Source organism: Calypte anna, chromosome 1 (genome assembly GCF_003957555.1).
Source record: "Calypte anna isolate BGI_N300 chromosome 1, bCalAnn1_v1.p, whole genome shotgun sequence".
Classification (NCBI taxonomy): domain Eukaryota; kingdom Metazoa; phylum Chordata; class Aves; order Apodiformes; family Trochilidae; genus Calypte; species Calypte anna.
In genome coordinates, this window is record NC_044244.1 from 141,836,555 (window position 1) to 141,853,220 (window position 16,666).

The following is a 16,666-nucleotide window of genomic DNA, read 5'->3' on the forward strand; positions in this document are numbered from 1 at the left end:
AAGATGGCCAAGTTGGAACTTGAATGATTATATTCTATTTAATGACATATCCTCTGCAGTTTCTTATGTATTTTTTCCTTTATGCAGCATGTAATGATTTTTTTTAGAGTTATTAAGTTTCAATTCAGAGAAAACTAATTCCATAACAGTTTAATTCTACTGATTGCTGGATTTGCACCAAAGATCCAAATAGCTCTACACTACTGTGATGAGTGAGAAGATTTAGAGATAAAATTGACAATTTACAACTTAAATTTTAGATTATTTCATATCCCATTAAGATGCATATTAAGCTGGTCAAACATAAAGAATCTTTTTCCTTCCAAGACAACCTCGTAGTCCTTTGGAGGTCACAAGAATACAAACACAGATGGACTGCTCCCATATAAATGAGATTTTTCTTGGCTCCTGGCTTTCATGTGATAAAAACTGCCTCCCTCCTTATACCCTAATACACAACTTCACCAGATTATCAAGCACAATCTGAGGAAGTATATATCACTATCTGCTGTTGCAGGGCCTTAAATACTGCTTTTCTAATATCTAGGATCCTTGTAATGAGCTGGTGACTGCAATTCACTTTCCATCCCATCTCTTTCCTGGCAACAATTTGAGAGCCAGTGCAGAGTATGGCAAATACCTCCTTTTTTTGGATTTTACCTATTTGGAATCACAACTGTACTTCTTTTAGGATATACAGCCTGCATGACAGTAGGTGCTATGCAATGCAGTACATGGTGTGAAATACACCAAGGCATTCAGTTATGTGTTCATTACATAGGTCTTGTGGATCACCCACCAGACTCAGATCAAGAGATCTAAGTTCCCTCTGCACATTCTTGCTGTTATTAAGTAATTTTAAAAAAAGGAAAAAAAAACCAACACAAACTACTTTATACTTTTCTGCAGCTTCCCTTTCCACTTTTTGGTTGATTTATCCATTTAGACAAGAATCTCTCAGAAACAAGATGACTAACCTTATACTGGTTTGAAAAAGGACACCAGATTAAAAGCTGTTTAGTTCAATATACTTGTCCCTTCAATACAGCCCAGTTTCCACTGCTGTGCCCTGCCTGGGGATAGTGAGGAGGATGGGCAATATGTGATTGACAGGTACGAAGAGGGAAACGGAAACAGGAGTATCTGCCAGACTCTGGGTTATGCCTGGTAGCTAAGCACAGTTATGTTGCCACATTTATACATGTAAGAACTGTACCACATCAAACAGCAATTAGATAGGCTGACAGCTATAGATTGGGAAGCTGGAGCTGGAAGCTTGAGAGCCAACTTGAGCCAAGCTTGAGAGCTGAGGTACTTACTTGCTCATGTATGTAATACAGGGTCCTAAAGCCAGAAAACCAGAGAGTATATGGAAAAGACTGCTCACCCATGGATTGCTTGAGAAGCTGCTGCTAAATAAAGGAATGGATGAACTCCAGAGTAGAATATGAGTGGCTGGTTCACAAAAAACTTAGTGAGACAGGTGCATATATTTATATTTCTTACTAGAATTCTGGAAATATAGAGATGATGTCTGATTACCTACTATACCATCAGGTTCAGGAATATGTTAATAAATTCAGAAGTGCACATTACATCACTTGTCTGAGTCTTATCCTCTCGTTTACAGAGGGAAGATGTAGTATTTCATCTAGACTTGAATTCACTGCCTGGAGACCTGTCACATTCTGTGTGGTTCTTTACATTTATCCCATCTGATTTTTAATATTCAGTTAGTGTTATGTCACATGGTTTATTCTCATAGCATAAAAATTTTTGCAAAGGTATCATAGAGAAAGTTTCAGAGGATCAGGAAATTTGGAAGACATCACAGCCACTGAGTAACATTTTCAAATGCCCACAGGTACTGGAGAGTGTTACACTGTTCAAATATCCTGAGGATGAAGAACAGCTCTCTGCCATTCTAATTAATTAATCAACATGTTTATTACAGTAATCCCTTCAGGTCAATGAAAGTATAAATCTCAGCTCTGTAAAGTGCTGTAAAAACACTAGAATACTATCTCTGCCTTCCTAGTTTCATTTTACAGTATTTGCATTGCAGATGGTGAAAACATTGCATTTGTGTTGCCTGCTACAAGGTGTCTCCTGATGACAGTAAAATAAATAGAGTTACACTGTAAAAATGCATTCTCAACCTTGAGTCAGTTGTCATCAAAAGATTCCTATTTGGAATCACATTCCATCAAAAGATGACTAGTTGGGAATCCAGAGGAGGACCACAGATACATTAAAAAAAGAAAAGTCACAACTCTCAACCTGTTATGTGTGACTCCAACAGTGCAGCTCAGTGATGAAATATCTGTGACATGCTCTGAATCTAAAGTGTGACAGCAAGTCATAAAGAAACCTGTAGTTCATAACACAACCACAGTTATCTTGAGAACAGGAGCTCAGTGACAGTCAACCTTTTAATAAGTACCTAAACACCAGGTTTCAAAAAGGCAGAGAAATCAGTGGGTCAGGATCCAACTAAACATATCATGGAATTACACAGGCAAGAATCAGGACCTGAAAAATTATTTTTTTTTTCCATTTAATTTTCAAATGCTTTGGGGTGGAAGAACAGCAGAGAGGAGGTGGGGCAGCTAAACAATTTGACTTCTCTTGCCTTTTTAGTTATCCAGTGCTGATTTTTAGAGAATTCTCAGAGAATTTTCTAAGAATAATTTTTCCAGTAGATAATACTGCTGGAATAAAGAAAAGGGAAGAGAAAAAGAGAAAGCAAGGTTCTACAAAGTGATATTTTCACCTATACTCCCTGGTGTGCCTGAGTAGCTATGGATGATTTACTAAAATGCAACAGTAATAATGTTAATGTATTAGATGGTAATTTGAATAGGACACAATTAAAGTGAAGGTTAACAACTCTGATGTACCAATTAAAAGTATCTGAAGATAGAAAGTGTATATTGTGAAGGAACAATAAGACAGTAAGTGATGGGTACCATTTTAAAGTCACATCCTTTTAAAGTGATACAGAGTGGACAAACTACTTCCAGCTGTGGAAGCATGAGAAGCATCCACATATATGAGTGCATGGACACTCTGAAACTCAGGTACAGGAAAGACAAATAAGACAAACTCTTACAAAGTTTATCCAGTGTTTCCATTCAGTAGAAAAATTAGTTCAGAAAATTAATGTAAAATACAATGTAGCAATGTGTCCATGCTTGGTGGAACAGGAACACACCCCAACCTGACACCTATTTTGTCTGCATGCTTTTCATGCTCTTTTGCAGATTTTATATAGGCACAAATGTATACAAGCCTATGCATCTTTGTTCTTAAATAAAAGGCACTTTAACACTCTCCTCAAGCTGCTGCAAGAGTCTCCTTCATACAACATGCACAGAAACAGTCCCCTATCTGAAGGAAAGAAACTCTCAGCACTGATACAGTCAGGCAACAATTGATGAATCTGACCTTTAACACCTGATTTGCATGTATGGCAACCTTTACAAACCAGACTTTTACAAATTACCTTTCATCCTCATATGCCAGCAGGTGCCTTGGGGGCAAGTTCTCCAGTGGCTGACTATTCAGCAGACATGAGATATATTTCCTGGCTGTACTTCCTCCCCATCTCACCCTCTTGTTGACAGGTACAAAATGGAGAAGACATAAATATGTACCTGGAAAGCTATACTACCTTGGGTAAAATGTTGGGATGGAAAGAAATAGCTTCAAGCTTCTCATTTGGCATTAATTTCAGAAATTGTGCCTTCGATTCCAGTAGTCTTCCAGGAGGACTTTTTGGAAGATTATCACATTTCAACTAGAGACCATCCTCGTTCTCAGTGAAGGACATTTCAGCTAATAAGCTTTGGTTTAGTCTCTGCTGTCTATCAGAGGTCTGAAATAGTGAGTTACCACAGCTAAACTCATGAATGAGAAGTCACTATCTTGTCTGAGGGGGAGAAATATGAAGACCTCCAAAAGAGGGATAAAATCAGAAGCTGGGCATGCTTAATTAAATTTTCATTAATAATCTTCTGGGAACTAAATATACTCTTTTTTTCTTTTTCTTTTTCTTTTTTTTTCTTTTTTTTTTTTTTCTTTTTTTTTTTTTTTCTTACCTTCAGGAAGCATTTTGAAGTGTTATTTTCTCTTCCACCTAAAAACTACGCCATAGTAGAAGCTGCCTGTAGCTCATATTAACATTATCCAGGCTCATGTTATGCATTAGACACGGCCCATGAAGCACTCTAGCCTCAAGGCAAAGAAATCCTTAATATCAAATGCTTACACAAAGAGAGTTCAGAGTTGTGAAAAATACTTCCCTCCAACATCAATTTCTATCTTTACTTTGTCAAATGTTTTTAAACATAGCATTAGTGCACGGTTCAAAAACTATTGCTTACCTATGAATATTTCCATTTCTCGGCCACAATACTCTGTTTATTATTCCCACTCCAGAAAGAAGAGCATGAAATTGTTTTTTATGCAGTCAAGGTAACTCTGCCTTAAAAAGTGCTGACTATTTAAAATGTGGGCAAATTTATCAGAAGTTATTGCAAACACCAAACAATGCAAACACTACCTAAAAAAATCTACATGGATGTGCCCCTGCTTACTGAAACTTTAATATATCAGACAACCTATTTATCCCAAGTTATCAGAAGATAGACAACTTCAGACAAGTTCAGAAGAAGACAACTTGTAAAAAATAGGAACTAAATCAATCAATATTAAAATTATGGGAGCTGAAAAACAATTTTGGATAGAACCTTAGGCAGAAATAATGAATTATTTTTTATTAGATTTGGCTTCTCACAAAGGGAAGGGCAAGGGAAATTTTAGACTGACTAATCCTAACTGTTCCTGTTAATGTCACCAACAGCATGGCAACCATTATTTCTAAAAATTCTCCACATTACAAGATTTTCCTACAATATAAGAGCTTTTAGTTTTTCTATATGAGCTTCTCTGTTCTAACTTGTATATCAGTTTAGGATTACACACAGAAACCAATACACAGTCTTCAAAAGTATATTCATTGAAAGGATCTGGGTAATACCAGAGATAAAATTTCACCTTCTGGAAATTTTATCCTTTATTTGCCAAGAGTAGTGACAATGTTGAGCCTCCTACCAAACTTATCTGATGACTGTGGTTACTATTTTACTATTTTAAACACTTAGAAATTCAGATTTGTACATCTTGCAGTGTGAATTTACTGAATCTCATTATACTTCTAATAGAAAAACCTCAGAAAATAGACATTCCAAGCATGACAAAAACTGTATCTCTATATTAAATCAAATGGACCTGGGAAAACTCTAGGCAGTGAAGCCAACTGGCATCAAACAGACCTTGTTCAGTTCAATAAAGACTCTTAGCCCCTACAATGTGACAGCTGGATATAAACTGGTCCCTGGGAATTTCTAGCTTCAAAATCAGGCCTGAGAATTGCCTGGAAGGAATCCAGAAGGCACATGCCAAAGTGAAGCCAGACAACATTCCAACAGTTTGCTACTACAGAAGATTGCAGTCCAGCTGCCAGGGAGACTTCTGGACACCTCTTTCTGGTTTTCTAGAGGAGGTGAAACCTCAGGGGCCATCAGAATTTAGGAGAATAACAGAGAAGATCTGGTAGGAATCAATGCTCAAACTGAAGCTACAGATTGGAAGAAGCAAACGTGGGACAGAGTAAAAGTAATTCCAGATTTGAAACAAAAATTTTAGTGAAGCCCATGCTATTTACAGAAGGTCAGATAATAGCCAGAGTACTTATTTCAGATAAATGGCATTGCATTATACTTAGCATAGCCACCAACTCAAAATCATACCACTATCACCCACTATGCTCAAGACAATCCGATTATTACTTCAGCTACTGAAGACAATTTTCCTGAAGTACCACTGTTACTGAATACAGCACAGTCTTACGTTCTACAAAATATAACTCAACATAATAGCTTTATGAGACTCTAAATACAGAGTTCTAGATTATTAAAAAAGCACAAAACAACAACAAAAAAAACCTCCATTTCTTTGAAGTTTTCATAGCAATTCAAAACCACAGCACATGTTTATGAAGAACACAACATTTGGGGGAAGAAACTCTCCAGAAACTCTTTCCAATATGGTGTGATGCAACTACAGACTTTACAAGAAAACCTTCAAGATTTTCCTTATTTAAAACAAAATTAGGAATTTAGAAGTGAGATCAAGATAAGAAGCTAGCACTAGTTCAGAACTGAGTAAAAAAAAATTCATTTATTTTCTAATTTAGTGTAGGATATTATTTACACTGTTTTTTATAAAATGGAGTATATATGATAGACAGAAGAATATCTGTATATTTCAGAAAAAGCTCACATGAAAATGCCTAAAACAACAGTTCACACTTAATGTGAACTATCACATCAATTTCTGTGAATGTTACTTAACCTACTGATTATGCTTTAGCATTAGCAATTAAGTACCAAAGCATTCCTAGGAAAATGAGTACATTATGAAATTTAAGAGTCTAGTGAAATACTTTTCTAGGAGAAAACAGACATGGATCTGACTTTTCTCTAGAAAAGGAGATATTTGGTATCAAGTCCTCAAAAGCCCAACAGGGCTCTAATCAGTATCATACAGGTGGAACGCCCCACTTCCGTGACTGACCTAGGGTAGGTATACAGATCCAGAACACTGTTCCCAGCTATTACCTCCAAGCAGAGACAGATATTTCCCTATGAGATTATTTTAGACAGCCAACAGTTGGGAAAGACAAATTTTAGGCTATATTATTTCCTTTAGTATTTCCTACTAACTAGACAGTGTCCCACACAAAATACTTCTGGAACTAGGACTTGGAGGGCAAGAAGTTAAACAGGAGCCAACAGTGAGCCCTTATAGCACAGAGGGACATTTCCTGGACTTCATTACCAGCAGGTCTAGGCAATGGTGAGAGCCCATCAGTGGTGAGGCACCAGTTGCAGGTTCTCTAGTAAAAGAAAAGCATGGATATACTGAAGTGAATCCTGCAAAAAGGCTTTAAAAGGTGATGAACGAACTGGAGAATCTTGTTGTACAAGGAAAGGTTGAGGAAGCTGGGACTCTGCAGCTTTGAGAAGGCTCAAGTAGGTCTTAAAAATATGTGTGGAGTGAAGAGGATGGAGTCAAGACTTTTCTCAGTGGTGCTCAGAGAAGGGACAAAAGACAGTAGGCACAAATTGAAAGACAGGGAATTCTGTTTAAACCTAATAAAACCCTGCTTGTTTGTTTTTTCTGTAGGGCATCCTAAAAAGTTTGTGGACTTTTCCATCCTTGGAGATATGGTCCTGGGAAAGATGATGTAGCTGGCTTTGCTATGAGCAGGGGGATTGGACTAGACAATTTTCCAAACTGATTCAATGAAAGCTATTATCAAGCACTCAGCTGTTAAAAATAGTGCTCCCTTCATTTTACCTATAACATTGAAATACCATTGTATTCTAAAAATTATGATCTACTTGCAACAACCATTTAAAACATACAAATTTTAAGATTATTCCAATGTATTATAAAAAACTAATTCACATTTTGAAGTGTTTCTGCAATATTGTTTTAATGAGCAATATAAAATGATCTGGGACAAATCGCTTCATTTATTTCCTGGTGTAAAACTAGAGGCTGTGATGATAGAAATGCAAGAATAACAAGAACAAAGCTGTTTACTACTAAGGCTGACTGCCATATGTATTACTACATCGAATAAACTGCTTCAGAAAGGTAAATTTAATCAGATTTATGTTAGATTGGCCTCATTTTCACCATGTCCACAAACAGTTCTCTATGAATACTGAGTCAATGCTTAACAGAAAGTGACTAGAAGAGTAAAGAAATTATCCAAATATTCCATTTGGTACTGAGTGCTTATTAAAGACATAGGCTCCTGACCATGGGGAAAAGGTAGAAGAGACTTGACACTGATGTTTGTGCTGTATCCTCACTGAAGGCCTAAAAATGCTTCACTATATGCCACCTAAAATTCTGACCATCAAAACAAGGTCAAGAAACAAAAAAAACCACCACAACATATGCTTTCATTGATATGATTAGTAGCAATATATCATGTTTATGCAGCACTTTCAGACTTTATGATACTACATTCCATTTCCTTTACACGCACATAATGCATTGGGTAGCTTTACTTACTAGTAGCAGCAGCAGGACAATATCAGAATTATCACATGCACAGGCTACGTGCATTGATGTCCAAAAATCCTCATCTTGATGATTTACATTTACTCCTCTGTCAATTAGAATTTCTGCAGCAAATGCATTATCGTAGCGGGCACACTAGAAGAAAGAAGAGCAGATTAGTGATGGTGTTTTACTCAGTGTACAACTGAATTTATCACATTCAATTTTTGCTCTATTTAGTATTTAAATTGTGTGGATGATGCACTGGAGTTAAATCACTGTGTAGGAGACAACAGCTGATGAATCTATAGAAATAGCTTTGTGAAGACTACAAGTTCCATGTGCGTGACAAACAGAATCTCTTGTTGCTTTTGAAAAAGCACTATCTGAAATCTGCTGAAATCTAGAGTAAAGATGATGGTTTATTTCTGTTCAATATAGTCATTCCAGATCAGTGTACAGGCATCAGTGCATGATGATCACATAAGGAGTAGTGGCATCCAAGTATATGTTCACCCACAAGTACTTAAGTCCGCATGTACAGAAATTTCTGCCATCTGTATGTAGTTCATAGCAATAACACACATCTTTCCATGCCCACTCCTATTTCCAATCCACTAACTATACTGATTCCTATCCAAATGCCTCTGACAGAGAAATACTCTGCACACCGAGTGTATTCAGTACAGGATGGGGGTTGGGGGTGTTGCACATCTATGTGTATGCTTCCGTACTTAGTTTTGTTTTGATGATGGATGACACCAATTTTAGCAGAGAAGAAGAAACTAGATTAGCAACTGGTTTGAGCTTACTCTTCTGTCATATCTGTGACTTTTTATAGATGTGTTTATGGTTAATACTTTAAAAGACCATCATGGCACCTGAGTTAATATCTTACCTCTGGCCTGACATACAATCTCAGTAACTCTTTATAGAAGGATCCTCTCTCTCTTTCCCCACTGGAGAGGGACTAGAGGGAGCCTAGTTTTCTATACTACATATTTAGGTGCTTTGAATACACACCCTAATATTGATGCTTCTTCCAATGTTTAAAGCTGTGTTCCATGTCCCAAAAAGCACACCTAGTCACTGACAATACAGATATAGTGAAATATGCAGGTAATTAGAAATTGAGGGTTAAATAATTATGTTACATCTGTATTGCATGTGGAACCAAACCATGGAATCCAATTTGCTGATCAATTAGTTTAGCATGGAAGCCAGGACAGTGGAGGAAAAGGTGAAAAAGAAAAACTGCTTAAGTGGATTGTGAAATGGACACAGTTGAGATATCCAACTGAATGTAGGAGCTGCATATACTGTCATCATAAATATAGATAACTCAGAAGATTAAAATTAAACTCTACGAGGCTAAAAAGCAGGTCTGCTTTAAATGACTTCAAAACACCCTGACTATTAAATTATAAACAGAAATCAAGTTCCAAGGTATTTTCTTTAGCTTGTAACTTTTCTGGCAGCTGGAGAAAGACAGAAGTTTTGTTCTTTTGCACCAGTATCATTCGTTATACTGTGACACACATTGAGCTGTTCTACATTCAAATTTTAACAAATCAGAGATAAGATATTTTATAGTACAGATCAACATAATCTCATAACAATCACATTTCCAAGGCATAGTTAAGTAAAGAAAAAATTCTAGAGAATTCCATACAAAATAAATTACAGATGTCATTGAGACATTTTTTATTTTAAGAATAGATAAAGAACCTTTTGTGATCAGTTACCAGATGGAAAACAGCCTAGATTTGTAGCAGCAATTTAACTGCCACTGCTCCTGGGTTCTTGATCAATGGATTTTTTGAAGCCATTGGGCAATGTCAGTCAAGGTTCCAGGAGAAAGCTGCCACTCATTAAACTTTGTTAATAGGGCGGGTTGTGTGACTGCCTGTGTGAATTAATATGACCCCACATGCTCCCCACTGAATGGATATCACCGTTCAGTCCCAGCTGGTACCAACCAGGCCTCTGCTCGCTCACCACCCACTGGGGCACTGGGAGGAGAAAATCCACCCAAAGGCTCATTAATAGTGATAAGGATAGGGAGGTATCCATTCCAAAATTATGGTAACAGGCAAAAACCAGACAGGCTCAACTTGTGGAGAAAAATCCTAATTTAATTAACAAGGAGAAAGAGAAAGCATAGCCAGATCCTGGACCCAGATTACTTCACTTCTGCCTCTCCCTTCAAAGCACAGGAGGATGAGGATTGGGGGTTTAAGGTCAGTTCTCCACACATTATTTCTTCCACTCTTTCCTCCTCAGGGTGAGGACTCCTCACATTCTTCCCCTGCTCCAACGCGGGGTCCCTCTCACGGGACAGAGTCCTTCAGGAACCCCTCTGACATGAGTCCCTCCCACAGGTGCAGTCCCTCAGGAACTGCTCCAGCCCGGGCTGCACACAGAGTCACGGCTGCTGTGGGAGCAGTCACCTCCTCTGACACGGGCTCCTCCATGGCTGCAGATCCACATCTGACCCTCTCTGTGATCCTGCACAGGCTGCTGCTTCACATCTGCCCACCCGTGACACTTCAGAGCCTACAAAATCCACATTTACCCCATCATGGTCCTTCAGGGACTGCTCCACCGTGCTCCTCCATGGGCTGCAGGGGCACAGCTGCCATCTCACCAGGGTCTGTGGGGAAATCTCTGCTCAGGAACCTTTCCCCCTCCGTCACTGAACTCCATGTCTTCTCTATGGAATTACTTTCTCAGCTCCTCTTCTCCTCTACTCTGCAAGTCTTTTTTTCTTTTTTTTCTTTTTTTTTTTTTTTTTTTTTTTTTAATATATATACTTTTTGCAGTTTCATTTTCCCTTTCTTGAGGTTGCTACTCAGAGAGGCACATCCAGATTCTGACACCTGCTGAGTATGGGGCAGAGGTGGGGCCTGCACTGGAACCAGGGGGAGCTTCCAGCAGCTTCTCACAGGAGCTGCCTTGTGGCCCCTCTGCTTCCAAAACACCACTGGGTTTGCCCCAGACAACCTAACTCAGGAAGGTACTCTTTTCCAGTACTTCTCTTATGGAGTCTTGTGGGACTTTAGTGAATATCTTTTAAGCTTCCACATGTTCCCTAATACTAAGCCATATAGGGATATTGTCTATTGACACAACAAGAGAAACTACATGAAGTGTCATATTTAACTGCTCTGTAAAATCTATTACATTTGGAAGTTAACAGAAATGGATAAAGAAAGAATTACATAATGAGTCCAAATTTAAATAAAATGTGAAACAAATACATACTTTCCATTTGATTTGGAATAAAGACATTTACCCTACAACTAGAAAGAATAAACATTGATCAGGCTCCCTTTTGGAGAAAGAAGCTTACATAGAATTAAAGTGGTAAAACTAGTACTAAGAATGGATTTTAGTGGGCTTGAAAACTATAATAAAAACACATGTTATTTTGAGCTCTTGCAGGAAAATAAACTTGGCTTATTTGTTTCCTATACTGTGACTCTCCTCTTCTATCTGTACTGCTCCCAAACCATGTTCAAATCCAAATTCCATTGAAATCAGGTTTGCCCTTATCTTCAATAAGGGAAATTATTGGCATTTTCCTGTAAATTAATTATGAGTACTTACAAGTTCTCCTGGTTTGGGCCAGGATAAAGGTGATTTTCCGTCTTGTACTTTTGTTTTCAGCTAAGTCTCTTGTAAGTAGCTGCACTTGCTGAAATTAACAGCAAGTTTCTCAGACAGTGTGTGCTTCTAGGACTGATAACATTTGATGTTTATAGCTACTGCTAGAGACTGGGATGCAGAACCATGGCTACTGCTCAGCTCTGAAGAACATTTTACCCTCCAAGAGGAATAAAGAGGTCTCACCTGCAGCCCTCCTTTGGGGAGGAATGGACAAGATAGATGCCAGAATCGACCAGAGTATTCCATCCCATACATGTCATACTCAGTATGAATTTGAGGGATCACAAGGGTCAAACCAGCTTCCAGATTCCTGCCCTTCCTACCTTTCCTGCTTCCTTCTCTTCACCCATTCCCTGTTTGCTTCGGCATCCTGGGAGGATTCCATCCATTCCTCTGCCTGTTGTCTTGATCCATGCCAGCCTGAATACCTGTGTTCCTGCCTCCAGTTCCCGACTGCGGCCGACTCCAGGAGTCCAGCCTGGACTTTCCCAGGGCTGCCCTGCAGCCTCTCCGGTGACGTGAGAGTTATTGGGGGAAAAGGGGGGAAGGAACGTGGTATCAATTTTCCTGTATATTTGTATATATTTAGTAATTTTTCCTGTTTATCATTACTGTTTCATTGAAGTTGTGTAGTTTAGCTTCCCACCCATAAGTCTCTCTCCCTTATTCTCTCTCCTTTCTTTATCAGGGAGGGGAGGGGGATTAATAGAGAGCATCTGTTATTTGGTTCAATTGCCAGGCCAGTGTTAAACCGTGACACAAATAACTGACTAAACTGAGGCAGTAGGTTACACAGATTTCTCTCTGGCAAATTTCTTACTGCAGGAAGTTTTCCTTGATTTTGAAGCATGCATGTCTCTGTAAAGCAGCAAGTTCCAGAGGAGGGATACTGAATGTGACAGTGAATTGGGTCATAATGCAGGAGATGGGAAATGTAAAGGAACAGTTCTGCTGAACGAGAAAAAGCAGCTTAAAATCCCTAAGGATTGATCTTCTTTCTTCTATTCTAAAATGCCAGTGAGACAAATGTCACAAATGTCACAAAGCTCCTACAGCTTTCAGCACATTACAAGATTTGGGGTGCCTCAGTTTTGGGAATTCCAAACTAAATATCTTCTATGGACTGCATTTTTAAAGAATGATTTAGCATATATGCATCAGGAAAATAGTTGAAGGAGATAAAGAAAACTTAATTTTATTCTGTTTCCACTCATTAGTGCACCCTTCCCTTACCTAGGCCTTTATTTCCCAGAGTCCTTGGTAAGCAGCATGGCCATGGAAGATGGAAAGCAAAGAGAAATTACAGAAAAGAAATGCTACGTTTTGCAAGAGCATAGTGGCAGGCATACTGGAGTTCAGTAATATTAAAGGATCCTTTATTGTTTCTCAAGAAATGTATTTTCTGTACAAATGATGATAAATTTAATCCAACTATTCTAAAACTAAACACTCTTCCAGTAGACTTTTCACTAGATGTGTTATGGCCTTGTAATTGTGAAGTCACATTTATTTTAGCAGTATTGTGCAACAAAGTTGTATACAAATATCTCCAAATAGTTTCACATTAAATAGAAAACATGTCTGCAATTGACATATCACAGGCCAAAGTATCAGGAGCAAGACAAGGTGAAAAAAAACAAAACAAAACAAAAAAAACACAGAAGGAAAGATGTTGCACTATGGCATTTTCCATATAAGACCTGTGAATATCTGAAACATACAATTCTATCTTGGGAATCACATAATATTTCCTTAGTTCCTTCTTACTGCACAGGTAAATTATACATAAAAGATTAGATTATACTTTGTTAGTTAGCATTCCTATGATATGATCCATTCTTTTGTGAGCACTTGTAGTACAACCATTTATTTCACACTCATAGCTGGATGTAATCATAACCACAGTGGAGGGCAATGTAAAGAAAAAAATATTGCTAAGCCTTTCTTTTTGCTAATATGACCAATCTGCTACTCAGTCTCCCACCATATTTATCCACAGTTACTAACATTAATCTTCAATCACTCTTACCAGATGGAGCAAGGAGCCTCCTGAGGAAACCAGTGTATGAGGGTCAGCACCATCCTTCAATAGCCGTAGCACTGAAAATATAAAAGAAAAGAGGAAGAATTAATGCAGCAATATATCTAATTCTGAGCTGTTAATAGGCTGATTCTTCATCATCTTCGTTAAGAGATTTAATAATATCTGTAAAACTCTCAGATAACATTTGCAAAACTATTATGTCAGCATTTCCCATCTCATCTATTTTAATGGTTAAGCCTGGAAGAAAAAGACCTTTGATAATTATGTTAAATATGAACAGTATTAAGGACTTCTCAAGCGGAGAGATGAGCAGTCAGTTCTCTACATAGAAGAGGGAAAGGGAGAGTTGGAGGAGAGTCCCTGTCTCAAGGTCACAATCGCCTGATTAGTTCATTGGGAGCAAAATCAGTCAACTGGTTTTATTTCACTTTGTAGAGTTCCCACGAGATTTGTTGGTTTTTCCAGTAAATAATTGAAACTCGTGTTCATAACTTGTATCACTTGAAATTAATCGACATACCAAAGCTAAATGAACTGCACTCAATTTAACTTTTCCAGCACACTGTCAAAGTACTGACACAGCATAATTCTTAAAATGATATTTGGAGTCAAACTCCACTGCCAGGTACATGTATCAAACCCATTAGAAATGAAAACAGGCTTATAAACACAAGCAAAACCATAACCCTTCATACTGCTGCTCACTCAAGTGTAAAAATTCAGCACTTTTTTTTTCCCCATGGTCTTTATTGCCTTTATAACCTTTTCACTTGGAACCAAAGCACTGACTAACTCATGCTACCAGTGTTCATTCCTGGAGCAGAACTGCACAGTAACAATGCCTGATGTTATCAAGGGAATCTGTGCTGGTATTGCAAACCTGTCTTCACTACACTGGTATGAAGAATCCTTTCAAAGTGCCTCCCTCTAGGAGAATAACTGTCAATTATATTTCCTGTGCATGAACACAGATGGTTCTGCCTCCATGATATGGAGATCCTGGCTTTAATTCCTACTTAAGATTTCTGAATGTTCTGCAAAGGTCTACAAATAATTTTTTGTGTTCTGAGTACCCCAGAAATCTGTTCCACAGCAATGTCTAGAGCAGGGACATAAATTTGCCTCAAGGTTACTCTAACTTCTGTGAACCTGTCAAGAAACTGACGTAGACTGTATCCTCCTTATCCACATTTTTTTTTGTATGTGTTTTCTTTCTCTCTAGATTACATTGCCACTCCATTTCCACCTGTACATTTTAAACTTCTTACAGAATTCAAACATTTGAAAGAGGTAACTGTGTTTCCAATTATTATCAGAAGCAATGTTTTCTGAAAGTAATTTCTGTTTTCTAACCAGGTGCTTGGCCAGTTTGGGTCAGCTGTTCTAGCTGTATCCCCTCCCAGATTCTTGTACACCTCCAGCCTTCACACTAGCAAAGCATAAGAAGCTGAAAATTCCTTGGTGCTTACCAACAACTAGAACATCAATGTGTTATTAACATTTTTCTCATACGAAATTCAAAATGCAGCACTACACCAGCAACTAGGAAGAAAAATAACTCCTAGCTGAAATTATCACATGATCTTGTACCATTTCTTTAGCAGGCCAAAAAAATATGAATTTCTTTTAACAGATTTCTTAAGACTCTTAAAGTAACTGCATTCTACCAATCCCATCAGGACTTCACCTGAAAAGGCTAAGAGTATAAGTTTTTCAGGGAAAAAAACCACTAAATTCTCCTCATTTCTGTCTCTCAAACACTTAACACAGTGTTTTTTATGTCTCGCTTGCAGACACAGAAATCAAAGTGGGCAGTTCTTAAAAGAGATTTGCAGAAATTATTAAACTATGATAACTCTCTTCCCAAGAAAGCTTTAACTGATTACATCAGTGAGAGTATATAATTCTTCAAAACTGCAGTCTTTATGGTGTATTCTCACAGACTGCACTGCTCTCAAAAGGGGTAAGGCATGTTATCAGCTGCACGGCCCACTCTTCCTTTATGTCAGCTCTCCCCACCTATGCAACTCCATATTCAAATGGAAAGGTTTTTTTCTGTTTTTCTGTTTGTTTGGGTTTTTTTTGTCTCTTCTCTCGTTCCTGGTAGGGCTAGTTTTGGGCCCCAGCAACATAGCTGCCTGCATGACTCCTCAAACACCAGTACAGAGGATGCAAAGGCACTTCTCATGTGGAAGAAAAGGAAGCACACTGTGTTTGGATGGCAGAAGTCTTACACTGACAAAGGCTGATTATGAAATGTCATCCTTATTCTGTTCTTCTACAAGATGGGATAAACCAAAGAAAGAGTTAGCCAAAAAGGTATATTTCCTTTCCCCATTTGCAAAAGGACACACAAAGCAATCATCTCTGGCCACTTCTGCATTCAAGAACTGACTCTAATGGCATGAAATAATCCCGGCATAAAACAATCCCAGAAAATATATATAAAAAGTTTCTTCTTGAGTCACTGAGATGAACTTAATCATTTAAGAGTCTTGCAATCACTAAAATTGGCTTTTGGGTAGGTCCTTGTATGAAAAGACAGAGAATAAAGACTTCTCTTTTGGCAGAAGAAGGATACATGGTGAGGCAAGGGTTGGGAAACTGCATTTCTAAAAGCATTCCACAAGAATTTCATCTGGAGACTGAAACAGTAACCAAGTAACAGAAAGAGCCTGTGGTTACTTGCAAATAGAAAATACAAACAATTTATTCCAGCTATTTCTTCCATCAAATCCCCAAAGACTTGGTTCTTATAGAGAACCTATGCAAAATGAAGAAATGCCAGATCTATTTAGCAACAACCTGCTG

At 38.0% G+C, this 16,666-nt stretch overlaps 1 protein-coding gene across 1 annotated transcript in view; it reads right to left on the bottom strand.

Annotated features, from left to right (window-relative positions):
- MYO16 (myosin XVI) overlaps positions 1 to 16,666 on the bottom strand; it is a 285,335-nt gene that overhangs the window by 227,419 nt on the left and 41,250 nt on the right. The window contains exons 3-4 of the mRNA XM_030458595.1: positions 13,841 to 13,911; positions 8,155 to 8,298 (exon numbers count right to left, since the gene is read on the bottom strand). Of these exons, the coding sequence (XP_030314455.1) occupies positions 8,155 to 8,298; positions 13,841 to 13,911 (215 nt within the window). The remainder of the gene's footprint in view (positions 1 to 8,154; positions 8,299 to 13,840; positions 13,912 to 16,666) is intronic.